Source organism: Uloborus diversus, chromosome 6 (genome assembly GCF_026930045.1).
Source record: "Uloborus diversus isolate 005 chromosome 6, Udiv.v.3.1, whole genome shotgun sequence".
NCBI lineage: Eukaryota > Metazoa > Arthropoda > Arachnida > Araneae > Uloboridae > Uloborus > Uloborus diversus.
Window position 1 is genome coordinate 13,201,477 of NC_072736.1, and position 19,534 is coordinate 13,221,010.

At 33.6% G+C, this 19,534-nt stretch overlaps 1 protein-coding gene across 1 annotated transcript in view; it reads left to right on the forward strand.

The window, feature by feature from the left end:
• LOC129224220 (calcium-transporting ATPase type 2C member 1-like) overlaps positions 1 to 19,534 on the forward strand; it is a 71,129-nt gene that overhangs the window by 43,237 nt on the left and 8,358 nt on the right. Inside the window, exons 14-21 of the mRNA XM_054858643.1 lie at positions 376 to 480; positions 1,454 to 1,607; positions 2,467 to 2,637; positions 6,236 to 6,384; positions 7,997 to 8,163; positions 8,250 to 8,318; positions 12,247 to 12,363; positions 14,817 to 14,964. Coding sequence (XP_054714618.1) covers positions 376 to 480; positions 1,454 to 1,607; positions 2,467 to 2,637; positions 6,236 to 6,384; positions 7,997 to 8,163; positions 8,250 to 8,318; positions 12,247 to 12,363; positions 14,817 to 14,964 — 1,080 coding nt within the window. The remainder of the gene's footprint in view (positions 1 to 375; positions 481 to 1,453; positions 1,608 to 2,466; positions 2,638 to 6,235; positions 6,385 to 7,996; positions 8,164 to 8,249; positions 8,319 to 12,246; positions 12,364 to 14,816; positions 14,965 to 19,534) is intronic.

Sequence of the window (19,534 nt, forward strand, 5' to 3'; positions counted from 1 at the left end):
TAACACTAATATTAATAAAGCCTTATTCTTCAGCATTGTTTTTAGCCATTCTTTGAGAATACTGATTTTTTTTTTTTAAATATGCAAATAAGTTTTGGGGAATATTTGATTAATTTTTGATGACTGGCAATGATATTTTTGTTGAATTTGGCATAGAAACTAAATCTTACATTAAAAAATCCCACTCTTAAATATAACTGGCATTTGCTTTAACTATAAGCAGTTCAGAAAGAGATAACTTCTTCTTTAAAACTATGTAACTGCAGGATAGTTAATTGCATTACTGTGTACATGTAAACTGTAAGGTTCCCTGAATTTTTTAAAAGCGTTAGTATGCAATGTGGATGGTAATTGTTTTTAATTTTCTATTATTAGTTGGATCTGCATAATGTGCAAGAAAGATATACTCGCCTTCAAGAAATACCATTTAGTTCTGAGAATAAATTTATGGCTGTTAAGTGCCTCCCGAAATTTGGTTTAGTAAGTATTTCATTATTGATTTGTTTTTCAATTAATCAATTAAAGTTAGCCTCTCTCCATTTTTTGAATATGAATTTTGAAATTTCATCTTGAAGTATGATATGAGGCTACTAACTAATAATAAAAATTATGTGCTATGACTATAAACATGCAGAAAAATTGTATGCACTATAAGCATAAATGGGTCTTTGTGCTATGTAATTGCTTCTGAATTTAGTAATTATTCAGTGTTTAGTGAAAAATTTTATTAGTACAGTAGAAGACCATTATAAGGCCAACCTGTATAATGCAATTCTCTATAAACCGCACTACTTTTCAGAAGTAAACAATAGGTTTTGAAGTTTAAAAAATCCCTCTGTTTTGCTTTGCAAAAATAAAAATTGTTAGGCAAATTAAATTTTGAAAGTTTTTCATCTTTCCATCTTATTTCAAAGCTTTTAAATTGAAAATTAGTACCCATAGTGAACAGAAAATACCAGATGGCTCTTGAAAATTCAGCTATTATGCAAACCATGAAGCTAGCAGAAGTGCAGGATTTTGATTGTGAAACATATTTATTTGTGAATAACTAATTGTAATATTGGTGCTTTAATACTCATTGCAGATAAAACTCATTCTGAAGTTCTAACATATAGATATATTCTGAATATTAGTTTCAAAATTTGTGAAATGATCTATATAATGCAAAAACCTGTATAACGCAAAAGCTCTTGTCCCAAGGTGTGCGCTATAATGGTCTTCTACTGAACTGTAAAAAACATTATAGTATTTTGTTATTTAGGGATTACAGCAAAATTTATATATAAAAAAAAGCATGTTGTTTGGGGGAGGGGGGGGGGGGTATTTAAGAAAAACAAACTTAGTAACATTTTTCATAAAACTGTCAAAATATGCTATTTTAAATAAGCTTTTGTATTTTACAGATAATGTAAAAGAATTTTATCTATAAATTAAAGAGTTTTTTTCCTGATAGGGAACAGAAAGATATTTTGTAAAAGGAGCAATTGAAATCATATTACCGAAGTGTACAAAATACAGCTTTCATGGCTCACCTGTACTCATTTCCAAAGAAGCATATTCACAATTTCTTAAAGAAGCACAGTATATGGGACGAAAAGGCTTAAGAGGTAAAGATTTTTTTTTAATGTTCCTATTTATGTTTAATATTTTAATATTTGGTTTGCAGGTTTTGGTGAAAAATTTTAAAGCATAGTCACTTGACTTTAAGCGATTTATGCTGTATGTGTCGAAAACAAAACAGCATTAGAGCGCCCTTAGACTTATGCAATGTTCTTGGAACTATTTTACTTTTTAGTAATCAAAAAAATTGTAAAATAATTATTTTTATTTAATTTAAATGATGTTTTGAGTGCTTCTGATGGTCTACAACTTTTTTCTGGCAATAATTGAGCACAATACAACCTATTTTTCTGAAATTAGTCAATCAAAATTAGTTTGGGGGCTGTTTACAAATGATGTCATTAGGTTTGTGAATGTGTCAAGGGGGAGAGAGGGGGTAACAAAAAGTGATGTCACATTTTTTTTTCCTTGGATACGTTGTGAAAAATAGAAAGACGTGATGAAGGAAAGGAGGGGGTAAGGTGAAGTGTGATAAAAACGGCATGGGCTTACAAATAGAAAAGAAAAAGCGTGAGATCTTTTATTGACAGCTGCTTGTTTAAAATATGGCAATAGTTGAAATTAATGGGTGAAGGAGTAGGGCTTGTCTAGTTAAAATCCTTTAAAATATTCAAAAGGTTTGCATAGATGTGACATTTCTTGATGGCAATATTTTTGAACCATCGGCGACAATGAATAGGCCTGGCCTATGCTCAGTCGAGCATTATATTTGAATGTAAAGAAACATTATCTATCCTATTCTAAATTATCGACTGTCTAAAACATGTCTTTGTATTTAAAATGTAACTTGTACATGTTGCGAGTGCAACTATTAATTTTTAAGAAGAATGTTTTTCTGTGTTTCAGTTCTTGCTTTGGCTTCTGGTTCTGCACTAGATGATCTCATGTTTCTCGGGATGGTTGGTATCCTCGATCCTCCTCGATCGGGCGTTGCTGAAGCGATCCAGACTTTACATGGCAGTGGAGTGTTTGTGAAAATGCTTACTGGAGATTCAGAAGACACTGCTTGTGCTATTGGTTGGTTCCAAAAAATGTTTTGTTTTAAATGAGGTATTCGAGTTTCGGTCACATTTGTGTTTAGTTGTGGTTGCATCAGTTGGGTGGCCCTGGAAAAACAGGTGAAAGGACACTTACTGATGTAAACACCAAACTCAAAAAGTTGGGGAGTACCTGTGTTAAAGTCAGGGATGTGGAGTCGGAGGCGCACTGATTTTGGAGTGAAGGAGTCGAAGTCGTTGAAAAACATACCCACTCTCCGGGGGTTTTTTTAATCTCTCATTTTACATCCTTACATTAAAAAAAGAAAAAAAATTACAACAAATGGTTTTGATTTATGTATAAAGATTTACTAATAAGAAACTAACTGCAGTTGGCAACTAGCTGACTTCTTTATTTATCCAAAATTCATTTTCCGTTATAGGTGATTCCGTCAATCCACTTGTTTGCTTATTTTTCAACTTGTTTTAACTAATAGCAGCTGTCAGCAAACGGTTTTGTTGTCTAACATTTACTGTAATCACTTTCAAATAAAAATAATATATATTTTTTTTCAATTTTGGTTATAAAATAGTTAAAGGAATGTATCTCTTATCCCTGGAGCAAGTCACCCCCTTCAAGCCCCTAGCTCGGTTGAAAACTTCTGAGGTGTTCGACAAATTCAAATATGATTTGACGCGGAAGCACAAACCCAAAAAATCCGATAAAATACAGTGGTAGTCAGAATTATAAGGACAGCAGAAAATTGTGCAAAAAAAAAAGTTATTTCTGGAATAATTCTGTGAAATTTATACACAAATTGCCTTTTTATGTTAGAAATTGTTGTGGAAAGCAGAATATTTGAAAATATAAAATGTAAACGCTTTGCCGTGATTAACAAAAAAAGGTCACTGCTAAAACTGGACAAAATAATACGGACAACGAGTATTTTGCCCTGAAAAACCCTACCAATCAATAATTTCCCCCTTTTTTTCAATCACTTTCATCAGTCTTGATGTCATGGAAGTTGAAGAACGTCCTTGAGAAAATTTATTGTGACTTTTTTGATGGAGAAAATAAGTTCTTGCTTGTTTCGACTTTGAATACCATTTTTTCATACTTTGGGCACCAAATGTCTCACAAAGTAGCAATTAAACTTCGAGCTTTTGTCGAGCCAGTAAAGCCATTTCACAGAATGAGCATTAAACAATGATTTTGAGTCTAACAAACATGCACTTAGGCATTATTCTGCTGGAACAAATTGTTTAAAATAATCATTAACGGTGTTTTTGGTTTAAAAAAATACTGCTCAGTACATCAACATCACTCTCAGAATTCATTCTGCCATGCACAAAAAACATTGGTATAGTTTTCTTCTGTAACGAAACTTCCACAGACTATTACTGAGCCGCCTCCAAATGTAAACTTTGAGATTTTTTTTCCCTTCACAAAGATCGTACCAGAAGTAGAAAAAACCATCTAGTCCATCCTAATGAAACTTTTTCGCATCAGAAAAGATCAAGATTATCTCACTTTTTAACCATAACAACGCATTTTCGGCAACGCTCAACCCTTGATCTCTTATGGATTTTTTAAAAAGTTGGTCGTGACATCAGTTTCATACCACGAAACTTTTTCTTTTTTCTGTAAAACATGTTGAACAGTTCGAGATTTGCATTGTAACTTGAATTCCCAACTTATAGACCTGGATGTTAGTTTTTTGGAGTAAGCTCGTATCTTTACCATGTGTTTTACAGGTACAGAAGCAGAAGATTTCCTGCCTGTTCGTCTTTGTGGTCTTTATTTGCTGGGATTTTTGAGAAAGCTCTAAATGACCAATCTTTATCTATTCAGATTTGTTGTGATTTGATGTACAGCAAGTCGTGAAGTTTTTCGAACACCACTTACGTTTTCACAAATACATTAATTTTAGTAGTACCTAAGTGCATGACTGTAAAAATATGTGATGTCCCCAATTGTTTACTGAGCCTTTATAGTGTTATGTAGTGCAGTGTACAGAACAAAAAATAAGCAAATTTTGCTTTTTAGAACCCACAAATCTAATTGTCTTTACAATTTTGTCCAAATAACAGGGATGTTTAAATTCAAACTTCATTGTATGAATACGAAATTTCTCTGTTATTTCCAATAAAAGTATTAAAAAATGTCCTTTACCATTAATTTCTAGTCATAAAATTTCCATAACTTTCCGACGAAATGCAGCCAAGATCTGGGGATTTTTCTTTTGTCCTTATAATTTTGACCAACACTGTATATCTAATGTATTTAATGCTAAAGACTGCTTCTACAATCTTGGTTCTCAATAGGATTCGACCGATGCATCCGCGCCAATGGTTCAACAATTTATCCATCGGCATTAGATGCCAATGCTGACTTGGAGGAAACAGCCCATCGGCCTTAAAAAACGTCAAAAAGCCGATGGAATTGGCCGATGTTTTCGAAAAAAAAGGACCTTTTTCATGTTTTACTTTTTAATACAAAGTAGCGGGAGTTATCGTTTTGATATAAAATTTTTTGCTTGAATTTCAGTCACCCCTGAAAGAATTTTTAACACCGCATTCAGGTACAAACAGGTAAATTACTGCATTGTTTTCTTCGACTGGATGTACGTATGTATCTCTCATTAATCATAACTCAAAAATGTTAAGCTGTAGAAGGTTAAAATTTTGTATGTGGGTTCTGCATACAAAGTTGGAGTCAGAGTTGGATGTTTCAAAATCCAGGAGTTGGGGTCGGAGTCGGCCATTTTCCTCCCAACTCCGCAGCCCTGGTTAAAATATAAAAAAGTGGGAGTGTAAAATTAAAAAAGTTGGGGAACTTCGTCCCCCAGCATCCTTCCTCGACTTTACCACAGGATTGTAGTGGATAGAATTTTAAAATAAAAATAATAATGTTAATTCATGTTTATATGAAAAATAAGGAAACTTCCTCATTTCATTGTGAGAAAATGAAGAGGTCTTAGGTTTGCGTAGGTCCTCATGCCATTGGCTTATAAAGAGAAAGAGCCACCAAAAATATAGTTCGCAACCATTGATGTCATACATTTTAGATTGAAAGCATCAAGGTCAGGGCTAAAAAGTTTTTGCACTATTGGGCTAAATCCAGAACTAAATTGTATTTATTGCCTGTTTTAAACACTTTTTGAAATTGTTGTTTGTTTTGAGATAATAGAACACTGATGAAGCTACTGAACATAATAATTTGAGAATTCAGGTTCTACATTTTACCTTTTTGTTTGTTACCCTACTTTTAGTGAAGAAAGGATAATCTCCATGTTTTTAGTATAATGTATTTTATGCTACTCTTTTTATTTTGAAATTTAGTGCATAACTTGTGGAATTCTGTGTTATATTTATTTTATACTTTCTGATTTGTACTGTTATCGTTTAAATTTAAAATCAATATTGTACCTTTTCTGTTGTAACGTATTTTGAATTATCAAGTGTTTCAACTTGTAAAGCTAATGACAGATATAGGAGGTGAATTGACATAATTAATTTAAATGGTGGATTTCATTAATAATGTTCATTAATAATGTGTGGATTATTATCAGCACAATTCATTTTTGTTTTTATAACATGTCTTGTAGTGGCAAATGTTTATTTATTTATTTTTTCAGCTTCACGGCTTGGTCTTTACGCTGTGGGTAGTGTAACATTATCTGGTGATAAAATAGATTGCATGGGTGATGATGACCTTTCTCGAATTATCAATGCTGTTTCTATTTTTTACCGAGTGGGACCAGGTCACAAACTTCGGATTGTTAAGGTAATGTTTGTAATCCATGTGTATGCTGTTTTTTAACACTTTTAAAATTTAGTATATTGATTACAACTAAATTAATTTTTGCAATGGGTTGATTTTTTTCCCCTTCTTATCTGATTTTAAGTAAGGTTTGCTGTTTTTTTTTTTACATTGTGTGTACATTGCTATGAAATGAGTGTTATCAACACTTTTATTTCAGCTGAACTTTACATTTTTGAGTTTTGCAGTGTTAATAGTATTGAACCCAAAATGGGATGATAGAATAAAATTAAGGTATGTTTAAAAAACCACGAGTGTTTGAAAACTAAAGAGCTACTGCAAGAAGTAAGGAGTCATGCATACTGTGAATTCTAGTATGTTAATATCTATATATGCTGGGGTGTGTAGCAAGAAGAGTTTAGGTTCATAAAAATTTGAAAGAAAAAAGTTTTAATACATACTGCCTAGTATATTTATACAGGTACAGGCAAGGTTTGCCGATATATGTCCGATATTTATTTTGAAAATATCATGATATTTTGATATTTTCTATTCCTTTTTTTTCAAATATGGTATTTTCAATATAAAAATTACATTAATCATAGTAATATTGTTCATTTATTATTAAAAATACACCAAAATATTCCTTTTTTATTTTATATACATTAAAAAAAAAAGTAATGTAACAATTCTTACTAAAAGTCCTTATTTAAATACTAAACGTTGGTTAGAGAAAGAGAAAATGTCTTATGACTGTGCACTGACCGATGCATATTTTTTATTTCTGAATCACAGAGCTGTGTAAAAGTAGCTAACAGAAGAAAAGTGAGTAAAACAGCTAATCCCAAATTAACTCCATTCAAATTGATAAAAAAGTGATTAGAGGATGTATTTACTATTTTGAAGACTTTAGTATGTGTTGATTGAAAATATCCGATAGGTATCAAAATATCAGATATTTTCGAAAATATGATATTTTCGAACTCTGACGTACAGGCTAGAGATGAGATGGGCTCAGCCCGGGGCGGAAGGGGGCTCGGGCTCTAGAACCGAAAATAGGTTTTGTGCTCGTGCTGGCTCGGACTCAAGCAAAGATATTCAATCGTCTATCTCCAAATAAATTCAAAGCAAATAAACATTTACCTACAGTGAGAAAATGAAAGGAACATTTTAATCAGTTCAATCAATATGAAAATTGAACAAAAAAAAAAGAAAGAAATTAACGCTTATTTATAGTGTTTTTTTGCGATTACTATTGTAATATGTCTCTGTTAATGAAAAACATTTGACATAACATCTTTCGTTAACAGAGATCATGTCAGATTGTAGAAGGTTCGGTTTTTGATACAAGAAAGTTTCCTTTGGGCTCGGGGCGGGCTCGGGTGCAAATTTTTGGGCTCAGACGGGCCAGGGCTCTCAAAAATGAGCCCAAACTCATCTCTAGTACAGGTATAACCAACTTTCATTCCCCTCCTTGGGAGAAAATTCCGGCTGCATTTGTGAATCATTGAAACAAAGTTTATCATAATTACTTAAAAGTTACGTCATTTTGAATAGCAACAAGATTTTGAATTGTAATTAAAATTTTGTTTTTATGTTTTCAAAGATTGCTAAAAGAAAAATCATTTTTTCCCAGGCCTTGCAAAGGAATGGAGCTATTGTGGGTATGACAGGAGATGGAGTAAATGATAGTGTAGCTTTAAAAAAGGCAGACATTGGCATTGCTATGGGAAAATCTGGTACGGATGTATGCAAAGAAGCTGCAGACATGATTTTAGTGGACGATGATTTCTTTACTATAATGTAAGTTTTAAAAAAATCTTTAGACTATTTTCAACTTTTGATTCTGATGATCTGCAGATTTGTGAAAAAATCCTTTATTTTTAAAGGGCTGCCATAGAAGAAGGCAAAGGAATATTTTATAATATTAGAAATTTTGTACGATTTCAGCTTAGCACGTAAGTTCTCTACCTATTTTTTGTTTTTCTTCAATTCTGAATGTTCAATTATAATTTACCAATGTACCCATGAAATAATTCTGAAATCTTATGAAATGTTCATTGAACTTTCTTTGAACTTCCATTAACTTTTGTAGCCTTCTCTCTCTTTATTTATTTATTGTCTACTAGAGGACTATGCCCCTTCTCACTTCGCTAACCAACCCCCTTCCCTGCCTGCAGTGAGTAAGAATTGATGACTTTAATAGCATTTTATGAATACATATCTCTGGGGGGGGGCTTAAGGTTTGAAAGGGTGAAACAGGGCAGAATGGCTTTCCCTGGATGTCCTGTATCCTGCCGTACCAATATTGACCTGGTAGACCTTGGCAGTCCAGAGAAGATAGGGTTACAAACACACACACACATACAGACAAATATGCACACATTTTAATACCAGGTTGTCCCAAAAGTTCTGCACCATCAATGGTATGCAGATTGCGACGTGGATCGGACAACACAGTAAGATGCGCATGCGCTCAAAACTGCCACCAGGGGAACAAGTAGAGGTCATAGAATAGTGTGGATGTTTATTGAGGAGAATAGCGTCTGTAGTAGTAGTGTGACATCGTGAAAGATGTGTGATTCAAAAACTGCGACATGTGCCGTGCTTCGTTTTCTCTGGGAAAAAAGGGCTAAGTGCGAAAGCTGCTAGCGAGGAAATCTGTGCAGTTAAAGGACCTGATACGATCAATCGATCCACAGCATCCCGGTGGTTCAAATATTTTTCGTCTGGCAATTTGAGCCTGGAAGAGCAGCCTCGAAGTGGACGGCCAAAATTGGATATTGGGACCGCTGTGGCAGCTGCTGTTCTGGCCGAACCTCAAACCAGCACACGTTCGATAGCACACAGGATAGGAGTATCCAAAAATACAGTGCACCGGAGGCTCCTTGAACAGGACTTCAAGAATAAGCGACCGAGACAAAATCCACATGAGCTGACCCAACGGCAGGCCGATAACAGAGTGAAACTCTGTCAAGAACTATTGAAAAACCCAAGGGATGATCGATTCTGGAAACAAATCGTTACTGGGGATGAGAAGTGGGTGTTTCTCCGATATCCAGACACGCGCAAACAGTGGGTACCACGAGGTCAAGATACCCAGGCCCACGCGAAACAGGACAGATTCGCCAAAAAGGTCATGCTGTGTGTTTGGTGGAATACCCATGGCATTATTCACTTTGAATTGGTTCCTGCGGGCCGTGCCGTCACAGGGGACCTCTATGCCGAACAACTGGAGCGTGTTCACGCTGTACTTGTATAGAAATACCCCGCTCTGACAAACAAAGAGAGTATTGCTGCAACATGACAACGCACCAGCTCATCGCTCCAGAACAGTGCAAGCGAAACTCGAGGAACTCGATTGCATGGAGGTTCTTTCGCATCCTGCTTATAGCCCTGATATTGCCCCTTCCGACTACGGTTTGTTTCGTTCCATGACACACTTCCTGTGTGGTAAACAATTCAATGACTATGACGAGGTGACACACGCTTGTCAACAATTTTTCGATTCGAAACCTGCCGCATGGTATCATCACCAAATTGGAATTTTGTCACAACGATGGCTAGCTGTCCGGAATCACAATGGCCTGTATTTTGCTGAATAAAATACTTTGCGTTTCTGATACCATTGTTTTTTATTTCGATGCTTGTATGGTGCAGAACTTTTGGGACAACCTGGTAGTATAGATTCTAGATTTGATGAGAAAACTGAAAAGTTAAATTTGTTTTGAATAAGAAATGTGATGATAAATCAAACTGTGTAGTATTTCTTTTTGCTTATTTAAAATTGATGAGCTGTACAGAGATTATTTCATTGTTGAGGACAGGGAAGATTTTTTCTCACCTTAGGCAGACTTTCTGAGTTGATATAAAATGTGTAATACTACTGAAAGTGTTAATGTTTGTATGAACTTTTTTTTCAGTATGAAATCAAATTTCAAACATTTTATAGGAAATATAACTGTATAAATTTGTTCCTAATTTATAATGATTCATCCTCTTTGTATTTTTTACTTTCCAAGCTATTGATATTATTATTCACCTACATTATCCACAGCCAGTTAGTTTTACTTTATTTTTGCTGTATTTTATTTTTCATATATGAAAACTAATATATGAGGAATTTGCTCACACTTACTCTTCTTTTTAATTTATTCATTCGTGATGATTCAACTTTTGATCTTGATAAGTATGCATGCTGCAAGACTGCTTTAAAAATAAGCACTTTGCTTTGATAAATTATGTTTGTCATTAATTAGCTCATATTATTTATGTTGAATTTTACATATGTTGCATATTCTATTTTGTGCTAATAATGTCAGGTTGTAGTTTTAATTACCATAAATACATCAACTATGTTTCAGGATTTCCGCTACGGTCGCATTTTTTGCAAAATGTGAAAATACTATCTCAATTACGAAAGTAAAAGCCAATCATTTTCGCTTTTTTGCTGAAATAAAAAATTAACTAAATTTAACGAAAGTGAATGATCCGAGAGAGGAAGCATGAAGGACGATAGTCAACTTTTTAAAATCTTAGCTAAGATGTTTAAACTACTATTAAGTTTATTAATACAGTGAAACCTTTGTAAGTTGACCAATTGTGGTACAGTACTTTGGTGGTCAACTTAGACAAGTGGTCAACTTATAGAGGGTAGTAATGAAAACTTTTTTTTTTGTCATTTCTTGCCCAATGCATTCATTTTTTTAACTAATTGGAATATTTTAAACTCACTTTCATTGTTTAACATTACTTTAAAACAATAAGAAAAATGTTGTTTAAATATTTTTAGAGATTATTTACTAGAATGACGCGTAAAGTATCATACAAATTTAAAATTTCTGTGAATCGTTCAAAAAAAAAAAAAATTTCCTCATTGCTTATGAAAAAATACTTCCTTGATATTTGCAATTCCTAAAAATTCATAACAAGTCAAAAGTTACTCAAATTGTTCATTTGATTTTTTCTTGTACATTTGTACCATGGTAATCTGCTTTTCAACAAAATAACTCCTTATTGAAGTTTGGCTCATTTTCTGAGAATTAACATTAGTCCAATATTTTTAGATGGAAACATCAATATTCATAGGTTTTTCTAAAATGTCTAGTTACTTATTTGAGGCATAACTGATGAAACTTTTAGTACAATCTAATTCTTTTGCCTAGTGGTCAACTTACAAAGGGTTTTTTACAATACTCCAAACCAAAGCTGGTGTATATTAGTGGTCAAGATAGAGAGGTGGTCAAGTTACAGAGGTTTTCCTTCATTATATAAGATAGGACTAATTCCGTTTCTGACAAAAGCAGTCAACTTAGACTGGTGGCTTTTACAGGTTTTACTGTACCTAGTCTTAATGGGCATTAAGTCCCTCCAATAAATCCATTATTGGGAGGAGGGGCTTGCAAAGTTTTAAAAATCAAATGTGTTTTCTTAATGCTAAGCATACCAAGATTTTTTATTTTATATTTAAATAAAACAGCCATTGATACCAATGGAAATTTGAATTTAATTTTCAACTGGAGATGAAACACACTAAGTGCCTTTTGAAGGACATGAGAACATGAAACATTTCAGCATTTTGCTAAAACTTTTACCTCAATTTTAGCTTTTGTGCTTAAGAACTTTTGAACTCAGCCTAAACTCGTCTATGTTTATGATTTACATTAGTGTTTGTACTTTATTTTTTGTAACTCATCTCTTTTTGGAGCACTTGTCAAACTACCAGATTTGATGAAATTTTCATTGATACCAAACTCATCATAGCATGTTCGGATTTTCATTTAATTTATTTTTGAGAGTTACTGAAATAACCTTTTAAAAAAGTAAGATTTAAAAATGGCATGCTATTGTTTTTTGAAACAATATTCATTGTTTACTATTTTACAGGAGTATTGCTGCCCTTTCTTTGGTGGCCGTTTCTACCCTAATGCATATACCCAACCCATTAAATGCCATGCAGATTTTATGGATCAATATTATAATGGATGGACCACCAGCTCAGAGGTTTGTTTGCAATCAACTTCATTTTTAATGATTTAGGGTTGTTTAAGTAATCAAAGTATTTTGTTGTATGAATGACAAAACTACAGTAAAAAATTTATGACATGTTACCAAATTTCATCTACGATTAGCAGACCAACCAGCAAATGAACTGCTCATAATTTTAATCTTCAAATTATGATGTTTCATACATTTCTTCTTATATGAATTAGCAGAAATGACTTCTTTCAGTACTTATCCCAAAAGAAAATAACTGGCAAATGCTGTTTGCCTACTGGTTGGGAGGAGGGGGTCATTCACTGGGTCGGTGCTTTTTTTTTTTTCATTTCATTCTCCCCAAAAACCTGTTTCAGAGCCATTCAAGATTTCCAAGCTTTCTCTAAATAATTACACATATGAATTATAATTTTTCTATTGTCATATACCATATACAGTAATCTCGAAAATCGAGTTAATTTGGGCTCGTGTCATCGGATTATCCGGAAAATTCTCCCAGATTAAAAATTGACACTGTTCGTACGACATAGGAGAGACATGTTTTACTTCCTTGTGCAAAGAAATAGAAGTATTTTCTTCATGCAAAATTTATTACTCAAATTTCAACTTAAATTTACGCTTTAATTGCGTCTAAACTAGCTATGACTTTAGTTTTTCACGATATCAGTGTGTATTTATGTGCGCAATTTTAAGCAACCAAAACATGCATTTTGACTGTGCCTGATATCATTTCGACGAGTTTTCTGTATCCATCAGAGTGCGTATGTACGAGATGTATCTTGCATAATGCAAAAGCGGTTAGTTGTGAAAATTTTCTTCTTTGAAACTTATGTGGCGTCGAGTTGTGCACCTACCTTTTTATTGCAAATAGATATTCCAAAAAGAATGTTTAAACGTTCTTTTTTGAAAATCAATGTCAATTTTGCATATCAGGTTATTTCCAATGCATCTTTGAACACATATCTTGTAGTTGCGATACATATCTTTTAGTCAAATATTTCATGTCTCTTTGGAGTTGTTAAAACATACTTCTCAATGTCTTTTCCTTATTTCCTGCTGGAAGTTAATTAGTTTTACTGAAGCAAAATTTTTATTTTTCAAATTTCAATGAAAATATTTTTTTTAACGACTGAAAAATTAAATTTAAAATATGAATGAAGCACCTCAGATTAAACGGAAGTTTCAAACTCTCGAGACTCAGATTTTTGACTCTACTGTACTTTGTTTTTTAATGTGATGTTATAAATTTCCAAAACTGAAATTGTGCCTCAGTGTTAATCTCTGCCCAGTCTACTTTACATTACTCATTCAGATATGTCCTGCTTCTTCTCTGTTCCTCAATAATTAAAGATTAAAAAAAAAAGTTTGCTTTAAATTCAAGACCACTGAAGTATTAAAAAGATTACATTTTTAAGGGAATGTTCTTTTTTTCTCTGTTGAAGCAATAAAACAGGAATGTTTTCTGTTAATCAGAATTCACTGCTGACAAGTTGTGAAAAATTCTTATGAAATAAAAAAATGATTAATTTTTTCGATTGAAAAAAGCAGTTGGTAAGCTTTTTTTTTAGTGGTGGAGAAAATGGTTAAATTTTAGCTTCTGTACGATTTTCGTGATTCAAATATAGAAGTTATTTTTTTTGCAAGATATTGCCGTCAGGAAAATGAATTTGCATGTTGCCAACTCCAAAACTAACAATTTGGTCATGATTGCTGATTAATCGGTGTATCCCTAGTTGTAATGTCAGTTTTCAAAATAAGTTGGCAACACTGGATACAGTTGATTGTATAATTTAATGATTCGGAATTTACCATTCAGAAGCAAAGCTACTCTTTGAGTACTGATCTGAAATTGTTGAAATTTCTCAACCTACAATGTAATGTTTTAATGCAGTATAACAAATTATAAAAATCTTGTGATGGTATGAAATCAAAATATGGATTTTCAGACGTTTAGAGATTTTGTAATTTATTTTCACCTTCCACTGCATGTGTTAAAACACTTTATTTTGCATCCCATTCCTGACATGGTACAAGGTTTTAATGTCAAAATATTTCGTTAATGTATAGTACAGTGTGACTTAAGTTGAGCTGCGACCTTGAGAATGTTTGTCTCCTTTTGGGGTCCTAAGGAAGGGTAATTGGCGCTGGCTTGGATTGGGTTACTCATGTAGCAGTTTTGTAAAAGTGTTCCAACTCAAATTTTCGCCAAAACCACACCGTTTTTACTGAACTCTGCAAAAAACAAGCTTCAACTTATCAGGTCCATCCTATATAAGTTAAAGGAGAAGGCAGGAAATAAAGTTTGTGCCCAATATCCTCAAATGTCTTCGTCAGACCCTGATTATCAATTTATTCTATATTTTTAAGGATGTGTTTCCCATGTGGATATAGATCAGACATTCTAAATACTGTGATTAAAAATACTACTTTCTCCATTAATAGATTTGCTTACTTTGTAGCTTAGGTGTAGAACCTGTCGATCATGATGTTCTCAAACAGCCTCCTCGGAATGTAAAAGAGCCCATGATCACAAGAGAGCTTATCATTAATGTCATCATGTCAGCTCTTATCATTATCACAGGAACCATGTGGATATTTAGAAGAGAGGTAATATTTTTTATTTTTAAAGTTCAAACTTAGTTGAAAATTGTATATTTACACCTCTAAAAGCTTGGTTTTCGTCTTTTGTTCTTTTTAATAAGTTTTTTTTTTTTCAAGGCAGTCAAAGATGTTTTATTCTTTTCAATCTTTCTGTGTTGATGTTCTGAAATTCTGCTGATTTTTCATTATTTTTATTTCTCCTCTTGATTTTAAAATTTTGAAGGCGAATCATTCCCAACGTTTTCCTAGCGGAGAAACATGTTGGGAAATCATATTTATAACATAAAAAGAAATAGCAGTGTGTTTTTGCTCCACATGCTTTGTACTGCATATTATTGTAGAATTTATAACAACCATAGTAAAATAAAGAGCAAACTCTGATAGATTGCTTCCCCAGGGCTCATAGTCCTCCTATATCTCTTATATTTCCTATATTTTCAAATTTGTCAGATATTCTCCTATATTTCCTATATTTTCTCAAAAACTCCTATATTTTCTTCATCGAATGTTAAATTCTACCCAAAAATGAAAAAACTTTTGATCAGTTTTTCTTCTTCTTTCTCCCCTGCACTGTGCATTCTTACATCTTTGATGTTGGCATTTGTACGAAACTTCTGTTTGATTATTTTTATGAAATATACAAAATAGATGGTTTTACCAAGGAAGTTAAATTTACTTTCAACTTTAAACTTGTTTTCAATTAATTCCTTTTCTTACTATCTCAGTGAAAAAAGTGTCATTTTATAGGATTTTGTCTGCTTTTTTCAAATTTGTACTTATTTTCTATGTAGGTAGATTTTCCGAAGATTTCAGAATTCGTTCTTCTCAGAATTTTTTTTTGATTTATTTTTTTCTATCTACTACGTTATGGTTACAAATTGGAGAGGATAATAGATGGATCTATGCTCCACTTAGGCTCTCTGACACCCCCTTTCGTTTGGCAGATTAAGTAAAATTCACCTTTTATTCATGTGTGTGCATATAAATACACACATTAACTGTAAGTTATGGATAATGCCGCTACACTGAGCGCCAGGTAATTAAATCAGTCACTTTAATGAATCAATTCCTCAAAAGTGAAATGAAATCCAGTTTTAACATTAAAAAATTGCAGAATATTTGAATCAAACTTGCCGCTTAAACAGGGGCGCCGACTTGTAAAAATCATTGGGGGGCTGGCCCAGTTATCACCGGGGGTTTAGGCGGTTATGTAATCCCATGGAGGTCCCCCCCCCCCCAAAAATAAAGGTTGATTGTTGTGCCTTGAAAATGCCAATTTACATATTTTCTGGTGTGTATAATTTAAAAAACAAACAGTATGTGGCATGGCGTTTTCAAAGTAAAACAATCCAAAAATTGGTATACAAATTTTTCCGGTTCAACTAGATCATGTCACTTGTCTTAGTAGGAGACATTTTTTTGTTCTATTTTATGGGGAGTCATGCAGTGCCGTAGCTAGGCATGGAAAAGGTAGGGCACTTGACTTGCATTGAAGGGTACTGCCAGAGACGCCGACTTAAAAAATATCGGGGGAAAGGGGGCATGCCGCAGGAAATTTTCTAAATTTGAGATGAAAAATAGTGAGTTTTAAAGTTTTTTTTAAATCATATAATCAACATTAGAACCTCGAAAACTCGACAAGCTCGACACATATTTTTTGGCTTCGAAAAACGGAAGAAATAAATACAAACACACACAGTATTTTTGTAAAAAGGAAATTTAATTTACGCATGCTTTTTAAGACCAGTTGTTTTTACATTAGTGACATCGGTTAACATATTCAAATGTAAACGCAGTCTCTCAATGTCTAGGTCATTTTTGAAAAACTCAGTTGATTTTTCAAAATGTTCTCTTCTCTTTCACCTCTGTTTAATAAAAGCAAGCACTCTTGTTCAACTGCAATGACCTGTGTGCGTCCAGTTGATGTAAATCGTCCAATAATGAAAAATTGCACCATTTTACAAACCTCAATGTATATTGCCTTGTAGTACAGTCAACTCCCGTCTTACGCGAGGGATGCATTCCAAGACCTCTCGCGTAGGTCGAATTTTCGTGTTGTGGAAAAGGGTATGTGTAAAATTTTTTATAAACGTACCCAATTATTTTAGACACTTGTAAACATCCCCTCAAACTGTTAAAAACCATCTCTTAACTAACTGTACATTACTGTCTCTTACATAAAGAACTGAATGTTTACTTGTATTTAAAAAAAAACGTTTTATTCAACATAAAATACTGCTACGATGTACAAAATCAATGATTAATGGGAAAGAAAGAAAAAATAAACCGGTATACGATAGACACAGTATATAGTAAGAAAAGCAAATGCATCTTTAGTTGTACTGTACAGTCGATCAATTAATGATATTCGTACACAATACATGAGCAGTTTCCATTTTCATAAATTTTTGCTAGACACTACTTGGTGAATTTTTACGGATTTCTTTTTCTTGACTTGTAATTGTATGTACGGAAGAATCACTCATACCTAATTCTCGTGCTACCTTCAACGCATTTTTTAGTTGACCATCAGCTTTTCAAGAAGCTCTAGCTTTTCTTTAATTGTCATGAAACTTTCTCTTTTTATCTTCACAAACTTTAGATGAAACAGCGCTCTTAGGTGTCATTATATTTCATTAACTTTCGCATTTAAAATGAAAAGGGAACTTCTACTCTCAGCGATGCTAAAAGGATAAAGATCCATTCATGAAAAAAAAAAATTTAGTAGCCAATAACAAAGCTGACACGAACACACCACGATTCCCTTCCGAGAATTTTCGTGTTGCGGTGAGGAATTCGCGTTAGGTCTGAATACTGGAGAAAAAATCGTGTTATAGCTATTTCTCATAAGTAGCGCGAGTCAAATGTTTTCCTTTGGGAATTTGAAAGTGTGCGGTAAGCTGCCTTCATTGTTTTCATACTTCTTTGGTACACGTCGGTTCCGAGGAAGGGAAGGATCATCATTTTGTGAAGGTTTTCTTTTAAACACGATTCCCAAAAGTATTCAAAACTATCACGCCTCCCATTTTATATACAAATCAAACTCTCATATATATATTTCCAGACCAGCAACACTTAGGTGAGCGCGCCGCAGCGCTGCCCACCGGCAACAGACTTGACCATTAAGTTCGCGCACTGGGACAAATTTTTACAGTACTCGCAGCACTGTAACACTATCATCATTCGCACCACTCGTTTTCAGTTAACCTGCTTACACAACCGTAATAATTATTTGTTTTAACTCATTACTGAATATATTTTAGAAGGTAAACTATCTTCAAACAAGGAAAATAAAAGATAAATTTATGAGTTTAGAAAGCATAATGTAACTTATAATTTTCTTGATATATTGGGGGGGGGCTCTGCCCCCTCAAAAATATTTTTGAGGGGGCTCGGGCCCCCTCATGATAGACATAGTATGTCAATCTAAGTGAAGGTTTATTATCATTTTGTATGTTAGATAACATTTTACATATTTGCAGTTTTCATATCATTGTTCCTTAACGAACGCTAGAATCCGTGACGTAACTAGTCTTGGAATAGAGAACGGCACGTGTAGTGGGCGTTGCCCATGACGTGACTACTTTAACGTGAACATGTGACGTCGCGTACACACGCTTCGGGCTTGGCCACTGAAGATCACGATCAGGTAGCATTGAAGTGAAGATATGCTAATGAGAGTCTGAATATAAGCAAAGCTGTTATCAGTTGATCTCTCTCTCACTTCTTGCACAGCCTAGACGCGTTGGCTCATGTCAGGCAAGCCAACTTGCTGTTTGTTCAGCAAGCTTAGGCTGTTACCTTTTTTTGTTTAATTGAAGTAGTATGACGTTTGTCCATTGAAGACTTCGTTCCTCATGAACGATAGTCAGGTCAATTGATAATACTTATTAGTCTAGGTCAACGGGGTATTTGCAATAATGATATACTTATCCTTATTTACTTTTTGTCAAAGCCATATACTTTGTTTTTTATCTTTTAATAAATTAATTGATGTTTAATGAGCTATTCGTTTTCAATTATACTGATTCACGAACTCCAATTTCACTCTGCTAAATATATTACGTTGTTTGGGCAAGAGTTAGTTTCAATCATACCTTCCCATCCAACAAGGGGTTATGGGCCCAGGTTGCCTTTCCCCTGTAGAGTTCTTTGAAAGTGAATCAGTTGTAAATTTTTTTGAGAATAAAATCTTTTTTTTTTTTCGAGCAAATACCGCTGTGCAAGAAAGTTTTATTCGGGGAGGCCGTAACAAGCGATGTGTAAGAAAATGGTGTTAGTCGTTTCCTTTACCGATGTTCTTCAGTCAAATTACGAAATTTCAAAGAGATCTCGGACGCTTGTGGAAAAGCTATACTAGTTGATATTTGAAAACGGCAATTTTTTTTGGAAGTGAACTCTTTTTCTACCTAATGGAACTGTAGGATTTTTTTCATCCAAGACTCTTTTTATCGCGCATGCGAATTTAAAAGTAAAGATTTATAATGGCTACTTCTGGGGTTACCATAGAGCCACTTACGAATGAAAATTACACGGAATGGGCAATAAATGCAAAATTCCTTCTTATGGACAGGAA